This window comes from Cydia fagiglandana, chromosome 7 (genome assembly GCF_963556715.1).
Source record: "Cydia fagiglandana chromosome 7, ilCydFagi1.1, whole genome shotgun sequence".
Classification (NCBI taxonomy): domain Eukaryota; kingdom Metazoa; phylum Arthropoda; class Insecta; order Lepidoptera; family Tortricidae; genus Cydia; species Cydia fagiglandana.
Window position 1 is genome coordinate 3,225,312 of NC_085938.1, and position 20,801 is coordinate 3,246,112.

Below are 20,801 nucleotides of genomic sequence, written 5' to 3' on the forward strand. Positions count from 1 at the left end.
TTGGTAAAAAATTACGTTTGTTGTATGGGAGCCCCATTTAAATCTTTATTTTATTCTGTTTTTAGTATTTGTTGTTATAGCGGCAACAGAAATACATCATCTGTAAAAATTTCAACTGTCTAGCTATCACGGTTCGTGAGATACAGCCTGGTGACAGACGGACGGACGGACGGACGGACGGACAGCGAAGTCTTAGTAATAGGGTCCCGTTTTACCCTTTGGGTACGGAACCCTAAAAATTGACCTTCCCATAGAAAACGTCGACATCCACTCGACCAAAATGTATGAAACAGCCTAAAACATTTGTGATTTCGGAGTTGGTCCCATAGAAAAAGTTGTTCAGTAGGTATGGCCACAGAATAACTAATAGTATGTACTACCGTATGGCCTACCTAATCACCTCGCACAATATGGCTAACGGTCCAAAAATGACCCTGTATGTTCCCAAAGTTGTGGTAGGTATATTTTGAACTTAACATCAATAACATTTTAGCTGGCAATTAGTTTTGTATTTTTGAATAACATCATATATTTCAAATTGTATTTTGCTTTTTTTTTCAAGCGTATCTGTGTGTCCCACTGCTGGGCAAAGGCCTCTCCCCTGGTTCTCCATGACTCCCGAAATCCGTATTTTTAGGGTTCCGTAGCAAAATGGCAAAAAACAGAACCCAGATTCGTCATGTCTGTCTGTCTATCTGTCCGTCCGTATGTCACAGCCACTTTTTCTTTTGTTAATCGATCGATCGCGATTATATCGCTTACCATTTGAAAGACTAAGGTTTTTAAGGAAGTGCCTCTATCATCAGGACATGGATTATGTATTTATTACTTAACTAGCTAGGTTCACTGTCGTGAAAGCAGATATGAGCGTGAACGGGCTCACACGAGACGATGCCCAGGATCGCGCAAAGTGGAGGAAAGCAAGTAGGAAAGCGGACCCTGGCAAAGGCCGGGATAACGCTAGGTATAGAGGAAAGACTTAACTAGCTAATGCTGGCGACTTTGTCTGCGTGGAATGATGATGGTTATTGATTAAAACTATCCTTTGTCCTTCCTCGGGCCTCAAACTATCTTTATAGCCGTTTAAGCGTGAAGAGGTAACAGACAGATAGTAGGGATTTTTTAAATTTAAATGTATCTCTACTGGACAAGAAGAGCGAATACTTACATTCTAATAACCGGACTATTTAATCCCAATAGGGTCTAGTTTACTATTTGGGTTTGTAGGGTCAGATGGCAGTCTCTTTCATAAAAACTAGTGCCTACGCCAATTCTCGGGATTAGTTGCCAAGCGGACCCCAGGCTCCCATGAGCCGTGGCAAAAGCCGGGACAACGCGAGGAAGATGATGACTGGAAGAGCGGAAACATATGTAATTTTAATTTGTAATAAAAACAAAAGTTGCTTGTCGCAAGTTCGTTACGGAGGATCGTTTCCTACTCTTACGAACAACGTGCTGTAATGTTAAAATTGTATTCAGAGGAAGTATATAAGTTAAAAATGAAATGGATAATTTAGGTTACTTTAGAATAAAATAACACATTAATAATTTAAAATTAGAACTCCTGTAGTCTTGAAGGAACTATGTCTGTCGCGTGTTCACTTATTTTATAAGCTGCCCGGTCGATAGTACCGCAGTGCCGGCTCCATCACCGCACCGCTCGCACGGTGCCCGTTACCAACGATTTCGAACACCGGCTGATTCGAAATTTGAACGGTGAGTATCTTTTTTAATTGTTAAAAGTAATGGCTGAAAACTGCCAGTATTTAAATAGAAAAGGAAATGTGATTGTGAATCAGTGTTTTGTTTTTAACTTTGATTAATTATTTAATAATTGAAACTTTTTTTCGTTTTGACAATAATCTTTGTATGTTTATAGGTGTTGTTATAATTGGGGAATATATTTATTGAGAATTAGAATTATTAGTTACTTACTGAAGTTCACCAAATTATTGCTGGAAAATGTTTACGTAACGTTTAATTCAATTTGAGCATGAAGGAAAACTTACGTAAGTAATTTTAATCTATAAAAGGAACTAGTGAGAAATGTGTTCACACATGGGAAATAACAATAGAAGCCTGAATATTAAAGTAAGCAATATTCATTTAAATGCTTTAGTGTAAGCAAACAATAACATTAGTAAAGGTAATTTAACTTAATATTTATGGATATTGGAATTAGATTTGACATGCGAGCTTGTAAAAGTAGAGTTTATTATGAAACAATTTACGTTCACAAAAATAACATTGACACCCATACATACTTTGTATTTTATACATTAACTACTACCCGCCCCGGCTTCGCACGGGTTACACAAAACCTTAACAAATTATACACCTAAACCTTCCTCAAGAATCACTCTATTTATAGGTGAAAACCGCAAGAAAATCCGTTCAATAATTTTTGAGTTTATCACGAATATACATACATTTACTTATTTCAATCGGCCAGATTTTCTACAGTCTAGCCCTCTTATATTTAAAACTTTACAAGCCTCAATTAATTTATTTTATCCTTATGTCTTTTTTACAAATACAGAAGTCACAATGACAGATTAATCAAAAGACAAACGATTAATGATTGACTTATAATTATAAATTATAATAGTACGTTTATATACAACACTAAAAATAAGACAATATACATACAATATAAACATAACATATGCCCTCGATTCTATTTGCTAAAATTTAATATAAAATAAACATGTTGTCGTGGTAACTTACAAAATACTTTGTAAATAAATAAAATAATACTATTTTACCAGGAATATATGAATACGAAATTTTAATTCAAATTCCTTTTTGGGTAACAAAATATCTATTATACATATTTTACATGTAGCAGTAGAGATATTATGTCGGAGGGGTGTTGACCTGCAGTGAGTATGGTCGCACATTTGCTGCAAAAATTGGCTATGTCAGTCACCTGAGAGCGCACCAGCGACGCTCTCGGTGGTAGAACGCAGTCGCGGTGGCCAACCGCCAAAGTCGGCTAGGAGTTGATGATGATGATGATGTATTAGCCATTCAAAAGTAAAGGATGTAATTTCATCGTTTCTAGGATAGACTGAAACTTCTTCGAGAAAATATTAATATTAACTATACTCAATTACTCAACCATACTCAACGATACTGGAGTACCTAGGTACTTGTACTGGCTCTGCGACATTATGCAAATGATAAATTCTAGGGTTTTCTTCCAAGGTTATTTGCTACAAACACGCGATACAAATATCTATATGATTATTTGATTAATATGATCTGCTTCTAAACTGGAACTGGAGGTCGTGGGTTCAAATCCCGGCTCCAGCTGATGCGTTTCTCCGAACTAGCACGTAATATTTTACTAATCGCTCTTTGCTAGACTTATATCAACCGGGATATGGACGGTGATTACCTTTTGGGCCCGATTCGGATTTTGAAAAAGACAGCTATTAGACATCTTTTAGACATCACCAAGATACGATAACGATATGTTTAAGATCTAACCTGTCAAATAACCAGTGCGATTCTGGAGATACTCTTGAACGATTTTCACAGGATATGATTTAGAGATCCAATTCCCATCTTACTCTATCTAACGTAAAAGTGACATTGGTTGCCCGAATTGCTCTGCAAAAGAGAACTAGTTGATATCTAAACTATAACGTATCTAGAATGGATCTAGTACGTGTCGTCTCTTCTGAATATCTTGAAGTTCGAATACGGCAGTTCGTATTGTTTCCGAGCTCTCGATATTTCGACGCAGTTTCTTTTGCAAAACATAGCTAGGAAACTTGCAGTGGTGCAGCTATATAAAATAAAAATGTGTTTTAATACTACGCTCAGTCACAGTCAGAAAGAAAGATCTTCGATCCTTGTTCTTTACCCACCTTCTATTAGTGGAATAATATGTACAAATGCAAGACTTAGAAGTGACTAAAAACCTTATAAACTTAACTTATAGACAGTCTTTGACGTTATGTCAACATCCCTATCACCTGTCTTTTACTTTGTCAGGTCTCATTCCGTTGGCGGTCAACCTCGTGAAGACTCACATGCTCCAGACATCCAAGGAATCATGGCCAGCCCGTTGCCGCTTCAACTCGCCAATCCTTCAAGTAAGTATAAATAAATTAGGTAACACCTCACCATTTCAAGATCTAATTGGGCGGAAAGGCTAAAGGTGGCGGAAATTAGACACGCCCTCACCTGACAGAGAAAAGGACTTTGGAACAAGCTTTTTGGAATCTAAGAAATTCAAAGCACTACTGAGGTTCATCATCCAACACATGGAGATGGTTGACAAAGCTTTTGAGTATAAATAAGGTTATTGAGAGGAGATTAGATGAAAGACCAGGCGGCCTAGCCAAGGTGACGATCGCTGGCGTTTCGCCATCGTCTTCTTATCACTCTTCCAGATTAGTGTGACAGTGACAGTTGCGTTTCGTTCGCTACGTAGCGATAGCGATTGGCTTTTTGTCTGCTGGGCCTATGCTTTCCAAGTCGCTCTGTCTTGGGCCCGGTTAAGGCTCTGTCATTACAGTTTACAGACTGCACATTTGGCTTTTGTCTCTGACGTTATTCTGTTCGCCCTACGCGTGGCCATACGTCCATCCCTACGCTTCCTTGCCATATGGCCAGTGCCAGTGATCATCTTCTCCATCTAAGTACGCGTTAGGGTAACATTCCATTTCGAACGACAGCTGCACTACTGTCAATTTTACTATGGAAATTGACAATGACAGCGACGCGTTCAGTACCGGTAGTGCAGCTGCGATTAGAAATGGAATGTTACCATTAATGGGTGAAGTAGAGAGCCTCTATATAATCTTGAGTTCATCGAGAATAGACGCGCATATTAATGTTAAATGAGTAAAAATATTGCGTGAAAATCGTGAAACTTGAAATCAATGAATCCAAGGCGTTTCTCTTTAAATATTAACATTAGACTAGTAATCATTCATTGTTTTCATCAATATCGTTTCGTAACCGCTAACCCCGCTCCATTGTGTACTTCTGTTCGATTATTCAAAGTGTTCTTTAATTATTTACACGTATTTACAAATCTATTAGACGGCCTATTTACATTTCTGAGCCCTAATTTTATGTAAGCAAGCTTGTTGTAATATTTAATACTTTTCACTTTAGTTTGAATTTAAAGGGTAAAAAAAAAATTAAGGGTAGATTTGTAATTTATCTCAATGTTTTTTTTTAATAAATAGGTAACTAAAAAGAACATAGGTATTAAATATGTTAGCGTATATGCAAAATTCCTAAATCAGTCAAAATAAATATGTACCTTAGTGAAAAAACGTAAAAGAAATATACTTACGTGACGAAAATCTGTTAATATTTAAATATATTAACAGATTTGTTATATTTAAATTAGGCTAGGCTGTGAATAATATTTGAGTAATAAAAAACAAATTAAAATGTCGAGAATGGCATTTACTACGTGTCTGCTCGCTATGAAACATCCTGTATTATATTTAGAGCCTTGATTATAACGTTTCCAATATTCAAATCGATAGCGTAAGTAGTTCTCAAAATATTTACCAATTTGACAGATAGACATACGGACAGAGTACTAAGGGTACAAACGGATAAGGGTTCCTTTTTACATTTTTAGTACGGGACCCTAGAAAGGTCATTTATTATTCTGACTTCCATTTCGCGCTTCATAAAATATGGCATCTGTCCAAGAAGGGGTCAGACAAGAAAGTCACCAGTTTATGACTTTCATAAAAACATTTACAATGACATTACATAGTCACACAACAATCAAATGTCTGGACACACATTTCTCTATACATATTTATAAAGCTTAGTACCTACATCGATTCGAGCGAAATCAACGCACGAATGATAACTGACATCATTCAGATTTCGTTTTGATGTCAGGGGCCCCTTTCTCAAAAGCTTGTAACTTGTAATACAAGCGGATGTCACTTTTTGACAGCTTGTGTTAGAAAGGGACTTCCACTTGTATTACAAAATTACAAGCTTTTGATAAACGGGCCTCTGTGCCCTGTTTATGAAATGCTTGTAACTTGTAAAACAAGCGGATAACACTTTTTGACAGCTTGTGTTAGAAAGGGACTACCACTTGTATTACAAGTTACAAGCTTTTGAGAAAAGGGCCGCAAATAAATGTACGTTAGAATGTAATGTGTGAAAAAAAATATACAATCTGTATTCATACATCATTTTAAATCATAATGTACTTAGCTGACGTCGTGAAAATAGCCGCACTAGGTTTAGAAATGTATAACATAAACAAAATTAAGGTTATTGTTTTTAAGTAAACATGTTACTAAAATCAACCTTACTTTTACTTAAATAAGACTCAAATTACCGCTAATATGGTAAACAGGCTTTTCAAGAATCGCTTTTCATTTGTTTTACCGATCGCTCTTTCTAGTCACGCGATGTATAGTTAACGTCAAAGATATGTACACAGTTTTCGACCTTATTCTGTGGTATATAAGAGGGGAGTTGAGTATATGTTTTTGGCGCAATTTAGCCCTTGTTTAACCTACATTTTTAATGAACGATTAGATTTGTTTTGACCTAAGACTTTAGGTTTGTTATTGGCTATGTGGCCCGTTTATACCCAAGTTCCTCAGGGGCGGGCAGTATTTATAACATGCAAGAATACAATAATTTAATGTACCAAAGTAAATATTAAAAATGATCATAATATCGTACATCAAGTGCGTCACAATTAGCTAGTGTTTGGCGTACATAAACTACCTTGTTTCTAATGTATGTAAAATGGCCAACCCGGCTGGTCCTATGGGCCCGATTCGGATTATGAAATAGACATCTATTAATTAGACATCTTTAAGACATCCCCAAGATACGATAACGATATGTTTAAGATCTAACCTGTCAAATTTGACATTTCCACAGGATTTCCACAGGATATGACTTAGAGATCTAATAGATATCTTACTCTATCTAACGTAAAAGTGACATTAGTTGCCCGAATTGCGCTGCAAAAGACAACTAGTTGATATCTAAACTATAACGTATCTAGAATGGATCTAGCACGTGTCGTCTCTTGTGAATATCTTGAAGTTCGAATACGGCAGTATGACGCCGCATTATGACGTTCATTCCTTCACTCATCGAGGCAATTGATAGAGTTAGACCAAGAAAAGTTTGCAGAAAAGCTATTTTGATAGCCAACGCAGTGCAAGTGTTATTTTATACATCATAATTTCATAGAAGTTTGACGTTTAAAATATCACTTGCACTGCGTGGGTTATCAAAATCGCTGCAAACTTTTCTTGTTTTAACTCTAGATATACTGCGGCGGCCACCACAATGCCGCTACAGTAATGCAACCTAGCTATCACGGTTCATGAGATACAGCCGAGTGACAGACAGACGGACGGACGGACAGCGGAGTCTTAGTAAAAGGGTCCCGTTTTTAACCTTTGAATACGGAACCCAAAAACATGTAAAATACATGATACATAAAGGTGACAGTCCATTTCCAACAACAGCGGCACTACTATTCATTTTACTATGGAAATTGTCAATGACAGCGACGCGTTCAGTACCAGTAGTGCAGCTGCCTGCGGTTAGAAATAGGCTGTCACCTTAAATCTAAATTCAGATTTTCCACTAATCAATAGTTTAATAACCCGCTGTTGCCAACTGAGGGTGTAAACCACCCCCTAGAATTGATTTTATTCGTAGTTAATAATACCACTTTAATCACAGGTTTTAATAATGATAGTTAATTAACGTGTCAACTAACTTGAAATAGTAACTTCCTATAATAGGTTTGGCCTGGCCTGAATAAAGTTCAGCCTGTAGTGGGGTTATTGGGCTTGAAACAAATGGCCTTAGATAATTATATTTAATGGGAAATTGATTTTTAATTAGTTTCGATTCTGAAAAGACGAATAGGCTGTAAATATACAGGGTGAGTAACCCAAAGGTAGGTAAATTAAGTAAAAGTTGGAAGTCCATTTTATTAAAGAGGTGGATAATATCCTGTACAATTATCAGATGCTTATGCAACGGAAACTGCAGGATTTTGTTATGTGGCATCAAATTTATATACTACATCGATAGTTATTTTTGTAATACAGTACCCCTAAATTTCATTGGATAGCGTGACGTACGCGTTTGCGTTAATTGTCATTTTGAGTTTCCAAAACGTCCCGCATGGCGCGCTGTTTAAAATCCCATACAAAAATAGACATATCGCAAACGCGAACGCTCGTTCCGCTATCGAATGGGTTCTGTTTAGAGTTTTGCTCGTCAGATGGTACATACTGCAGGTTTTGACAGATGGCGCCAGCATAGGTTTTACCTATTTATCCTACGGTAACTATCAAATTCTTGTTTTTTATTTTATTTTATGACCTGGAAGTCGTTTAAGCAGAATTCCATAGAACAAAACTAGAAACAACTAAAATCTACGCTAGCGCCATTTATCAAAATCTTTGACAGTTGCCAACCCCATTTAGTCACCGTTGATTTCGGAGCATGGCCCAGGGATTCCATTTCCATCCTGTATATTTAAAACCTGACAAGCGCTAAGTGATTACTTCTATAAATAAACCTGTACAGGTGCGTCATCGAACTATATTTATGTTCCTAGTTGCTTACTAAATTTATAATGACGTGCATTGTATAGTGTGTGGGCGTGTAGAAAAATAGGGGGAAGGGGGAACAGATTAACAGAAGGCCGCGACACTCCTAACTGTACATTAGACCTTATTACAAAAGGCATAAGGTCCACTGATGTACAGTTAACAGTGAGGGCGATGGTACCATCTTCTACACCAGCGGTCGGCAATCTTTTAGCAGCCAAGGGCCGCATAGCAGTCAACGAAGTGGTCGCGGGCCGCACTTTGTTAATATTTATGACTTTATCGGACATTGTCATTTGTCAATATTACATACAAAATAGGGAGGGAGGCTCGCGAGCCGCAAGTGAGAGGTTCCGACCGCTGGTTGCCGACCGTTGGTCTACACTGTGAAGAGATTAAAGTAATTTTTTTTTTATATTGAATTTTCACGTTTTATTCAAGAGCAAATACCTTGAAAAAATTCCGCCGGAAAGTAAACTTGTCTTTACCAAAGACAAAATGCCTATAGTAGGTATTCGTACAAAAAGATAATGTGCCGTTCTCGAAAATTTCCTGAGAAATCTATCTGAAACCTTCTCGGAAATCTCTCGGAAATGTTCTCTGTGAGTTTTACCTTTTCGTCGCAAAAGCGATGAATTCTTTTGTTTAATCGCTTAGTGTAGGAGACCAACCCATACCATGGAAGCTTAAAAGGAAATAATTGGCACCATTCATAGTAATATAATAAATAATTTGATAAAAAAACCAGGACTAAAACAAGACAAAATTGCCCAAACAAGTTAAGTAGTTGTGTCAAAAGGTATATTTATTTTATTTATTTATTTATTTATTTAAACTTTATTGCATAAAATACATATAAAATGTACAAATAGCGGACTTGATGCCTATGCTATAATGCCTATGTATGATGATGATGATGATGGAATCCTGTTATCCCTCATCAGGGCTCTCAGAAGGGTTCTCCACTGTTGTCGATGCCTATGTAATTAAAAAAAATACGATTGTTCATAACTTATTTATGCTAATAAGAGAACGTTCTCGAGAAAGTTGGAAACTTTCCGGAAATTTCTACGGATAGGAATTCTCAGAAACGAGAACGTTCTCATCGGCACATCACTATTCCACACTCTATCTCAGAGCTAGATTAGCAAACTATACACTACATAGAATTATGTTCACCTCAAAACTTCATTCTGTATACATTTCTAGTCATCTCCAGCAAGAATAACATTTATTCAAACGCCTTCATCACTCTTGATTTGTTAGGGTCTGAATGACTACTGAGCCGTTAGTTTTCCCCACTTTTGAATCACATCAATTGACCGTACTTAATCCCTACACTAGGGAAAGCAACCATAAACATATACACATTTTAGGACCTTACGCCTTGGGAATAAGAATCAAACGTGTGTAGATGTTGTGAGAAGTGGATAATAATGTCAACATAACAACTTGATAAAGGGAAACTGACCTACAAACGTAGGTCGATAGGCTTAAACCGCTACGCTACGAGTGGGTAAGTGACTTAAATTGCAATATCAACAGTGTTAGACATGGTTCATTAAAACATGACTTGACAATTGTAAGATTATTACTATGGTACAAACGGCAACACTCCTACTACATCGGCGGACCTTATTACAAAAGGCATAAATGAGGTCCACTAATATACAGTAAGGTAAAAAAAAGGCAAAAAAAACGGTCACCCATCCAACTACTGACCCCGCCCGACGTTGCTTAACTTCGGTCAAAAATCACGTTTGTTGTATGGGAGCCCCACTTAAATCTTTATTTTATTCTGTTTTTAGTATTTGTTGTTATAGCGGCAACAGAAATACATCATCTGTGAAAATTTCAACTGTCTAGCTATCACAGTTCGTGAGATACAGCCTGGTGACAGACGGACGGACAGCAGAGTCTTAGTAATAGGGTCCCGTTTTACCCTTTGGGTACGGAACCCTAATAGTGTAGGTGATGATACAGAGCCCCTAAGTGTAAATTTCATTCGATAGCGTGGCGAGCGTTCGCGTTTGCGTTATGTCTATTTTTGTATGGGATTGAACAGTGCGCCAAGCGGGATGTTTTGGAAACTCATAATTTTTAAGAAAAAAAAACCGACTTCTATGGGGGCCGGTGAAAGATTATTGTAGATGGTATACCTACTATGTAGAAAAGGAGGTAAAACCACCCACTTTTCTACTAGCATTTCGCTTCTGTAAGGGTCGTAGTTCTAGCCTAACCTAACCCACTTCCTGATATCAGTTGGGTTCTGTGAGGATCGCAGTTCAAACCTAACCTAACCCACTTAACGGCGCATGCGTTGCGGTGTACGGGGGTTTAAGCGGGAGGGGCTAGTAAGATTGGCATCATCATACTTATATACTTACACATTTTATGGTAGGTAATCATAGTGGTTTATTTAGTTAAGGTATCATAGTGGTTTTCCGGGTCAAGGTCCGGGTCCGAGTCCGGGTCTGAGTCCGGGTCCGAGTCCGGGTCCGAGCCCGGGTCCGAGTCCAGGTCCGGGTCCGGGTCCGAACCGGATCCGGGTATGAGTCCGGTTCTGGGTCCGAGTCCGGGACCCAGTCCAAGTCAAAATCGAAATTCGTAATCACCAAATGTGTACTATGCGTTGTTGAAGAGTTCTATTCTGGTCATCATCAGCAGTTCCATTTCATCAAATGTGACAGTTTTTAAAGTAAATGCTTGATTTTATGATGAAAATACAAAAAAATCTATGCGTATGCCTTTAATATTTGAGGAGTTCCCTCGATTCCTTATGGTTCCCATCATGAGAACTCGAGCTTGACAAAAATGTGGCTTAAAAACTTAACTTGCTTAACAAACATAACGAAGAGGAAAAATCGCCAAACGTGAACTATGCGTCGTTGAAGAGTTCTGTTCTGATCATCATCAGCAGTTCCACTTCATCAAATGCGACAGTTTTTAATGAAAATGCTTAATTTCCTGATGTAAACACAAAAATCTCTATACGCATGCCTTCAATATTTGAGGAGTTCCCTCGATTCCTTATGGATCCCATCATCAGAACTCGAGCTTGACAAAAATGTGGCTTAAAAACTTAACTTGCTTAACAAACATAACGAAGAGGAAAAATCGCGAAACGTGAACTATGCGTCGTTGAAGAGTTCTGTTCTGATCATCATCAGCAGTTCCACTTCATCAAATGCGACAGTTTTTAATGAAAATGCTTGATTTTTTGATGTAATTACAAAAATCTCTATACGCATGCCTTTAAGATTTGAGGAGTTCTCTCGATTCCTCATGGATCCCATCATCAGAACTCGAGCTTGACAAAAATGTAGCTTAAAAACTGAACTTGCTTAACAAACATAACGAAGAGGACAAATCGCCAACCGTGAACTATGCGTCGTTGAGGAGTTCCGTTCTGGTCATCATCAGCAGTTCCACTTCATCAAATGTCACTTTTTTAGATGTATATGCTTGATTTGATGATAAAAACCCAAAAGTCACTATATGTATGCCTTTAAGATTTGAGGAGTTCCCTCGATTCCTCATGGAACCCATCATCAGAACTGGGTTTTAATAGAAACGGGACCAATCTGTATGCATATACATTCAATCAAAAAAAGAATTTTCAAAATCGGTCCACTAATGACGGAGATATGGAGTAACAAACATAAAAAATAAAAAAAAAAATAAAAAAAATAAAAAAAAAAAAAACATACAACCGAATTGATAACCTCCTCCTTTGGGATTTGGAAGTCGGTTAAAAATCCCATACAAAGTGTAAAACGCGTAGCGATCTCTGCCGTGTGATTATATGTCACATCTAGACTAACTGTTGAGCAGAGTTCAGGTATAATCTCGTTACCCTAAGTCCGGAACTAGGAACAGTTACATAATAACTGAGCCTGCCTAGCAACATTATTACAACATATTACGTAGAACTAATAGTCGTAATCTAATCATAAGTTTATTTTTCGAAAAATTCAGTTTTGTTATAAGATTTTCGCTGATTGTACTTTTTTGACAGTCATCTACTACTTGACTTATGCCCACTTGAACCATTCTATTGACCCGGGGTTAACCGGTTAAACCTGGAGTTACCATGGTTACCAGTACAATTTGACACTGGGGTTAGTGGGATGGTTCAAGTGGGCCTTATAGAGACGAATCGAGTCTGTTCGGAAAGAGAAGTCGTTGAATGTATTGGGCCCCATACATTCAACGATTCTTCGCTTTCCGCACCCAAAATATCTGTATGTTGATAGAAATGACAATACTATCACGACCACACGGTCACCTTTTGGTTACATATAGATACAGTCACCTGCAATAATATGTTACCCTTCGAAGGCCGCAAAAATATGTGACACGCTCTTATGGCTCTACAAATAAAGTCGTGTCAGATATTTTTGCGGCCTCCGTTGTGTAACATATTATTGCAGGTGACTGTACATATTATACTGTACTCACTGAGTTATTAATATCTCATATAGTAAGTTTCAATGACTATACAGTATAGTATAGTCTATACTAATTTCAAATTATAAATTTAGGCCTGCAAACAGGTTAAAGCATTTCTTTATGTAATTAATTTCCAGTTGTAATAATTATAACCTTTTGAGAGTTCAACCTTTAAAAACACGTGTGAAATGAACCATAAAAATGTTTCTTTCATATATTCCATTCATAGTCAACTTTTGTCTCATAGACAAAAGTTAAACATGACACATTAACCAATTTGGTATCACATTGACATTACAAATGGTGTTACAGTTAGCTGTCAGAAAGTTACGTTAAGATAAAGTGTATGACATGTTATTGAAATATTAGTGGTCCATATATAATTTGATGCATGACAATGTATTAAATCTGTAGAATACGTGTATGGGATACAACTGAAATAAATGGCCTTTTGTTCTACAAATATGTCTTGTATTTTAACAAATTAACCGCGACAATCGGAAATGGTAAATTTCGAGCAACTATCTCTGTCACTCTAATTACGACTTAACTTGAGTAAAACTAGGAGATGAAAGGAGGCCTATGTTCAGCAGTGGACGTCTTTTGGCTGAGATGATGATGATTGAGTAAAACAGAAATATGCCCCTTGTTAACTTCGTAATTTATTTTGAATTTTGATTTTTAGATATTACGATGTATATTTAAAATAATTAGTAAAAAAATATTTTCAATTTCAACATACACTCTGTATGCTTTTTACTCGAACAAACTTTTTCCTTTTAACCTCAAATGCAACTGGCCATATACATTTAACGTCAACGCAATTTTTATAACAAAACTGTCAAATCTATTGACGCATAACAGCTAGATTTATAAAATAAATAGTTTCCTTGTGTTTTTTCAGGTGAAGGGATCAAAATGAGTTACCTAGAAAAGGTGGACCGGTATCTCGATTCACTGAAAGTTGGAAAAAGTGAGTACCTATTAGTCGTTTTAACCGTCACATTATTACGTTTGAACGTATGTACGTTAAGTTGTACAGTGGGGTTTGCACGACGGGTCATAAATGTATGGGATTTTCCGCGGATCCGGATCCAGATCCAGATAATTACATACATTTCGGATCCGGATTACAAACCCCAGTTGTACGGAATCTTTGAGAATTTTTTAAGATCAATGTGGAAAAGACGCCATCATTTTTATGTTGGGAAAACCGTCATAGGTCAAGAACTCTTGTGAGTATACGTACTTCGCTCAGAGTGCTCAGACACAGTCAGAAAGGAAGAGCTTCGCTCCTTCTGCTGTATTTTTAACTATAAATGACCTTTCATTTTTTCCAGGTGCCCTAGTGGACTCATGGTTCATGATGTCGAGTCCGATCCCGATCCTCTGCGTGGTGATCGCGTACCTGATCTTCGTGCGCGTCGGCCCCAGCCTGATGAAGAATAGGCCTCCACTCAGGATCACGAAACTCATCACGTATTACAACGCCACGCAAGTGTTGCTGTCTGTGATGATGGTTTATAAGGTACTAGACTAGACTATTTCTGTTAATAAACTAATCTACGGCGTAGGCCCCAGTCTGGTGAAGAATAGGCCTCTCAGGATCATGGAACTCATCACGTAATACAACGTAATCAAGGTGTTGCTGTCTGTGATTAATTGATGAAGGTTTTTCCAGTACTAAGTTAACTGATTGCCTTTGAAATTAGATCCAATCCAGTGAACTTAATGAAAATGATATTATAACACATTATACACCGTTAAGATCCTTTAAGTTCCGTCCAAGCACCTTGTAGGTACTTAGTTAAAATATTATATTACATTATGTAAATAATTTAAAAATATTATATATAAGTACCTATGAGTGAGTTTGTTTTGTAGAATTTATTTCGACATAATTAAGTCCTTCACAGCTTACATAAATATGAGTTAATTAAGTATTGTGTTTCTTTTCAGGCTCTGAATTTAAACATATTTCGAGACGGTGTGCTCTACGCGGGGTGTAGATATCCATCAAATACTCAAAACAAACAGGTATATTAAGTACAAATTATTATTTTAGATAAAATGACGGCACCAGTAATGGACAAGCACCAATTATGGATTTTTTTTTCCGTAAACTCAATTTTCACTATAATTTTAACGTTTTCAAACTAACAACACTACACGGCGTAACATGAGGAAACCGAATAATTTTAACCACGCATTTCTGAGGTCAAAAGAAGTAAAAAATGTAATATGAGTTTAGACTACGTCCCATAGCAGCAACATCACCATCAAAAAGGCCTTTTACACTATGTAACAATAAAAACTTGTTTTTTTTTATTATAATATCTCTGAAACTAGGCGAATTTCAAAAAAGTTTATAGGACATTTTTGTCTCTAAATATGATCAGGAATACGCTGGTAAAATTATTCGGTTTACTCATTTTATACCGTGTACCTATGTTCAGGTAACTAATGACCATAATAAATAGTAAAGATCATAAATGGTGGGCTATAAGGCATTACACCTTTTCTGTCCATTACTGGGTACTACCGTGATTAACATGTCCATGACTAGAAAGTACACTGCCAGAAAGTAACGAGCTACACCGCATTTTTCATGAAAGCGTAATTGCTAATTTATTTTGCAAGGCGCAAGTGGCCATCGAAGCGCTATAAACTGCCGTATTCGAACTTCAAGATGTTCATAAGAGACGACACGTACTAGATCCATTCTAGATACGTTATAGTTTAGATATCAACTAGATCTCTTTTGCAGCGCAATTCGGGCAACCAATGTCACTTTTACGTTAGATAGAGTAAGATATCTATTCGATGTGAATTAGATCTCTAAGTCATATCCTGTGGAAATCGTTCAAGAGTATCTCCAGAATCGCGCAAATGTCAAATTTGACAGGTTAGATCTTAAACATACCGTTATCGTATCTTGGTGATGTCTAATAGATGTCTATTTCAAAATCCGAATCGGGCCCAAAGACTACCCCTTATTCAAAAACGTTTACTAAAGTTGACAAGCCGATAATAAACGTTTGTCCCTTCCCGACATATTGGTATGATGGAAAGGTAAACGTTTATGAATTATGAATAAGGGGTTTACTATTTAGGAATGCAGAAATTAGCAGTTGGATATAATATTTGTAATTTTTTTACTCATATTAGCCTGTGTTTTTTTTGACTTTGTAACTGTATTTTTGCAGCTTTTGGAGCTAGGATGGTGGTACTTCTTCGCCAAGTTCACTGAACTCCTCGACACCGTGTTCTTCGTGCTTAGAAAAAAGAACAAGCAGGTAAGTCAGTCGAACGAGCATTCCACCAGTGTTGTTTTTGAATGCTTTAGTCCTTCTGAAAAGAAAAAAACATTACTAAACCAGGAATATGATCACGCGCCATGTTGCGGAATGTCACTGGAACTAATTTTTTCATACTATACTGAACTGTCATACTACACCTACATTAGAATAACAGCGCCCAATGACAAATTAATCCTTTAACCGCCAGAGTCTGATATATAAGACATAACATATCCAGCTCATTTCGCCACAGTCTGATAAATAAGTCAAAGATCTGATTTGGTTTTTACAGCACATTTATAACTCCCGCAACTATGCCAACCTTACTCTGCGTGGTACAATTACTGTCGGTGGCGACACGAGCACGCTCGATCAAAAATTGCTGGCGGTTAAAAGGTTAAATACTGGTCAGGCTTTAATTGAATAAGAAGACGTTACTTAGCTTAGCTCAATTCAATGGTAAAACTATTTGGCAGAATAGAAAGCAAAGAAAGACCGCTCTAATAAACTTCTTACACACCTATAGCGCTATTCATAAACGCTTGTCAAATCTAACAAACTTTTGATTATCTTTTATCCTTATCCGTCATTTTGACATTTGTGTTTGTTAGAAGGAGACAAAATTTAACACAGGTTTGCTAAATGATTAATAAGGGGATTAAAAATTACACTGGCATTCATAAACATTAGAATGGTAGTGTAGTGGTATTAAGTAGTACGCTGTAGAAAGACTTAGTAAATTAAATAGTTTTCACAGGGTTCTTATAAGCATTAAGTTTCCCTTCGGGCTATTTTAAAGTGTACCCGGAGCCTAGACAGGAAAAATACCACGGGGTCATCCATTAATTACGTCACACGAATTTCTAGGTTTTTTGACCCCTCCCCCCCTCCTTGTCACACTTGGTCACATTTGGCAAACCCCTCCCCCCTAGTGTGACGTCACATTTTTTTCTACGAAATCGCCAAATTGTACCTAAGTATTATTAATATTTTATCAAAATACAAATATTTGACGATATAAATATTAGTAATTTTATAACCCAAAACTGCTTAGGAAAGAAAATTAAACGAATAAAAACGATTATCGTTTTAAAAACTTGTTATTTAAATGTACAGCGAATAAAATAAAAGAATAAATTTTCGGTTACTGATGAAGTTAAAGTGACGTCACAAACTTTGTGTCTCCCCCCTACCCCATGTCACAATATGTCACATTTCCTTGACCCCCTCCCTCCCCCTAAACGTGTGATGTAATTAATGGATGGCCCCCACTTGCTCAGTACCGTCTTTATCATAAGGGCACACGGGGCCCGTGCTCATGGCCCCCATCCTCAGGGGGCCCCGAAAGACAGACAGTAACAGTATATTTGATTACCCATAATAAATAGAAGATCATAGTAGAAAACTATTAGTTAGATTTCTTTACTTTCCAAAAGAGCCTCAAATCCTTATGTGCCCAGGGGCCTCAGCATTGTTTAAGACGGCCCTGCCCTTGCTGTTGGCCTTTATGAAGACATAATTATTCTAATCGTTTGCATTGTGAACTAATACAAATATACGAAATTATTTTCTTCTCAGGTGACATTCCTCCACGTATACCACCACGGCATCATGGCCCTCTACTCCTGGAGCTACCTCAAGTTCGCCGCCGGCGGCCAAGGGACCATCCTCGCCCTCCTAAACTCTGCCGTCCATGTCGTCATGTACTCTTACTACCTTCTCTCCGGACTGGGGCCTCAGTTCCAAAAGTATTTGTGGTGGAAGAAATACGTCACTACTTTGCAGCTGGTAAGATTTTTAGTTTAGGTTCTAAATACTACCACATACTGGGGCTAGTTGACTTTGTTTAAGGGACCAAGGAACTTATAGATTAAGGAACCCCTTCCTTCCTTCTTCCTTCCTGGCGGTCTTGACTATGCCTTCTTGTCATATTCTCTCTGGGCCTCATTTTCAAAAGTATTTGTGGAGGTGTAATTACGTCACTACTTAGCAGCTGGTAAGATAGGTACATTTTTACTGAAAATTTTGAGGGACCAGGGTAGGTACTTGGTGGTCAAGGAACCATCCTCGCGCTGCTCAACTCTGCCGTCCACTTCATCATGTTCTCATCCTGCCCTCTGTCGGGGCTGGGGCCTCCGTTCTAAAAGTATGATTTTGACAGTTGTTACGTTCGACTACTTTGGCTTAACACTGTAAGATACTGAAGCGGCTTAGATATTTTTACCATGTGAATTCCCTCGTCCTCTTAATGTTCTTCTAATAATTGTTTGTTTCGTTCCAGGTACAATTCGTGATTATGCTCGCCTACTGCATATGGACTCACTTCTCACCAAGATGTCAGTACGCGGTCGGCTTCACCTACTTCATATCGGCCAACGTGACAATTTTCCTCTGTCTCTTTCTCAACTTCTATTCCAAAAGCTACAAGAAGAAGAAAAGCGGAGAAAAGGAGATACAGAACGAATTCGAGAAACAAAGAAACGGGACCAAACAAAATGGCGTTGAAGCGAATGGAATCACAGCGGGAAAGAACAAAGGGGTGTGCACAAATGATTGTAAGGATATTTCCAATGTAGAAGATTGTCCTTGTGCAGTTGACAAAGCTTGTGGAGACTACATCAAGAAGGGCAAGGTGTTCCTCACTAGACGCACAGCCAAAGCGTGTGAAGAACTAGATTACGAAAGTATAATAAAGAAATGATTCTTATGGTTGAACAATATGGTTAGTTCCGGGTTTTTTGAGACTGAATTTTGTGATGGCGATGATAAACGAAATAATTTAGGAGCGATTGATAAGTATATAGGAGAAATTGTTTTAATATTAAGGACGTATGAAATAGAGCTTAAAATTGACTTTATTTTTAATTGAATTAGTGTCAATTCTGTCACTGAGAATATGTTGATTGTGCTAATAAATTTTATTGATGAAAAGATGTTTCAGCATATCGTAGTTAAAGTGCAGAACATTTTTAATGCTGTTGAAATATTGAACGTACCAGTGAGACGATACGCTTTAAGATTTAAATTACATTAATATTAAAATGCCAACCGCACAATTTTAAATAATGTAGATGCTAAGAATTTTATTGTTGAAATTATAGCCATACGCTGTTATTGTTCAGCAAATAGCATTTCAGGTTAACATTGCAAATATACTGTCGATCGTAAGGTCAGACGGGGTAAGACAATCCATACTGTTACTCTCGCCCCGAGTGAAATGAACTATGTTCCTCTTACCCGACATGTCCTTACACATTTTATTGTATTGGTTGTCAACTTGTTCGCGTCTTTCCTGTAGAAGTTAAGACAATCGAAAGCTAATTTTTACGCTGTAGGTACCCAGAGGGGTACATTATTTTGGTACTTGAGACCCAAAGTGAAAGTGAAAGTATTTCTTCTTCAATTTAGGCATATTGCAATGCACTTATGAATGTCAAAAACGCTATCACCGGTTCTAAATACACCGTAGCCCTGCGACGATACAGTCGTAAGAAACTCGGCGGGAAATAAGAAAACGTGATAATATTCATTGCTATTGTACACAGAAGGGATGTTTTTCTATAATAAGTATGATTGACCCTGTAGAAGAAGACAGTCAATGTTTCTGTATCATGTGAAACTAAACTACTTATAAATAGTTTAAAAGAAGCATGAAAATAAAGCGGAATAATAGCATTTTTATGTTACATAGCAATAATTGTAAAATTTACAAACTTATGTTTAGCTTTTATTAAAACGTGAAAAGTACAGTTCTAAAAGTATTTTAACTGTAACTCCAAATTTAACTTAATTAGTTCTTAAAACGTGACTCACAGAGTCAAATTGTGTTGCTTACCTAACTTCAAAATCGGGTAAATCCATTCGACCCTCCCAGCCAATATCTACCCTATTAGTTACATTATCTTAACACCTAAATCGCATAATCTGTCACATGGATTTACCCGCGTTTGAAGTTAAGAGACTCAATTAAGAAATAATAGGGATATTAAACTATGCGGTTCACCGGATCCGGTAAACCGGTTAGCGCAATACTGTACTTAAGATAGGTTAGTTATTGTGACCAAGATTTAATTTATTTAAGAATCTTGCCACTGTGGCATGTACTTTTAATTTCCTGCCAAAATAAATGCTCTGTACAAATTTTGGAATTTTCCTGTTTATTTGTAAACAATATTTTCTAAGTAAGGATTTATTGTGTGCTGATAGATTTTTATGCATGATTGATTTTAAACAGTGGCCATTCGGGAAAGCCGTGTGTGGTGGAAGTCCAGAAAAAAAATATGTGAAAAGTTTATCATAATAGACACTGAAGAATCAGATTTTGGGCGCGATGGAATGTCTTATATGTAACATTACATTACTGTCCTTGACTTTTAAAGTTTAATTTTAATTTGTATGGTGGTCAAAGATTGTGTAATATATACTTTTTTTTTCTTTTTCTCTCCATTTCCAG

The 20,801-nt window shown here is 37.1% G+C and overlaps 1 protein-coding gene across 1 annotated transcript; it reads left to right on the forward strand.

The window, feature by feature from the left end:
• The first annotated feature begins 1,648 nt into the window (after window positions 1-1,648).
• On the forward strand, window positions 1,649-20,488 carry LOC134665719 (very long chain fatty acid elongase 7-like). Its single transcript, XM_063522689.1, has 8 exons — window positions 1,649-1,716; window positions 4,003-4,103; window positions 13,954-14,022; window positions 14,390-14,577; window positions 15,009-15,086; window positions 16,256-16,345; window positions 17,927-18,136; window positions 18,630-20,488. The coding sequence occupies exons 2-8, from the start codon at window positions 4,064-4,066 to the stop codon at window positions 19,047-19,049; spliced, it is 1,095 nt and encodes a 364-aa protein (XP_063378759.1). The 5' UTR covers window positions 1,649-1,716; window positions 4,003-4,063; the 3' UTR covers window positions 19,050-20,488.
• The last annotated feature ends 313 nt before the right edge of the window (window positions 20,489-20,801 follow it).

Coding starts and splice junctions, on each gene's coding strand:
- LOC134665719 (XM_063522689.1), top strand. CDS start 4,064: ATGGCCAGCCCGTTGCCGCTTCAACTCGCCAATCCTTCAA. Junction 4,104..13,953: donor TCAACTCGCCAATCCTTCAA/GTAAGTATAAAT, acceptor GTGTTTTTTCAG/GTGAAGGGATCAAAATGAGT. Junction 16,346..17,926: donor TTAGAAAAAAGAACAAGCAG/GTAAGTCAGTCG, acceptor TTTTCTTCTCAG/GTGACATTCCTCCACGTATA.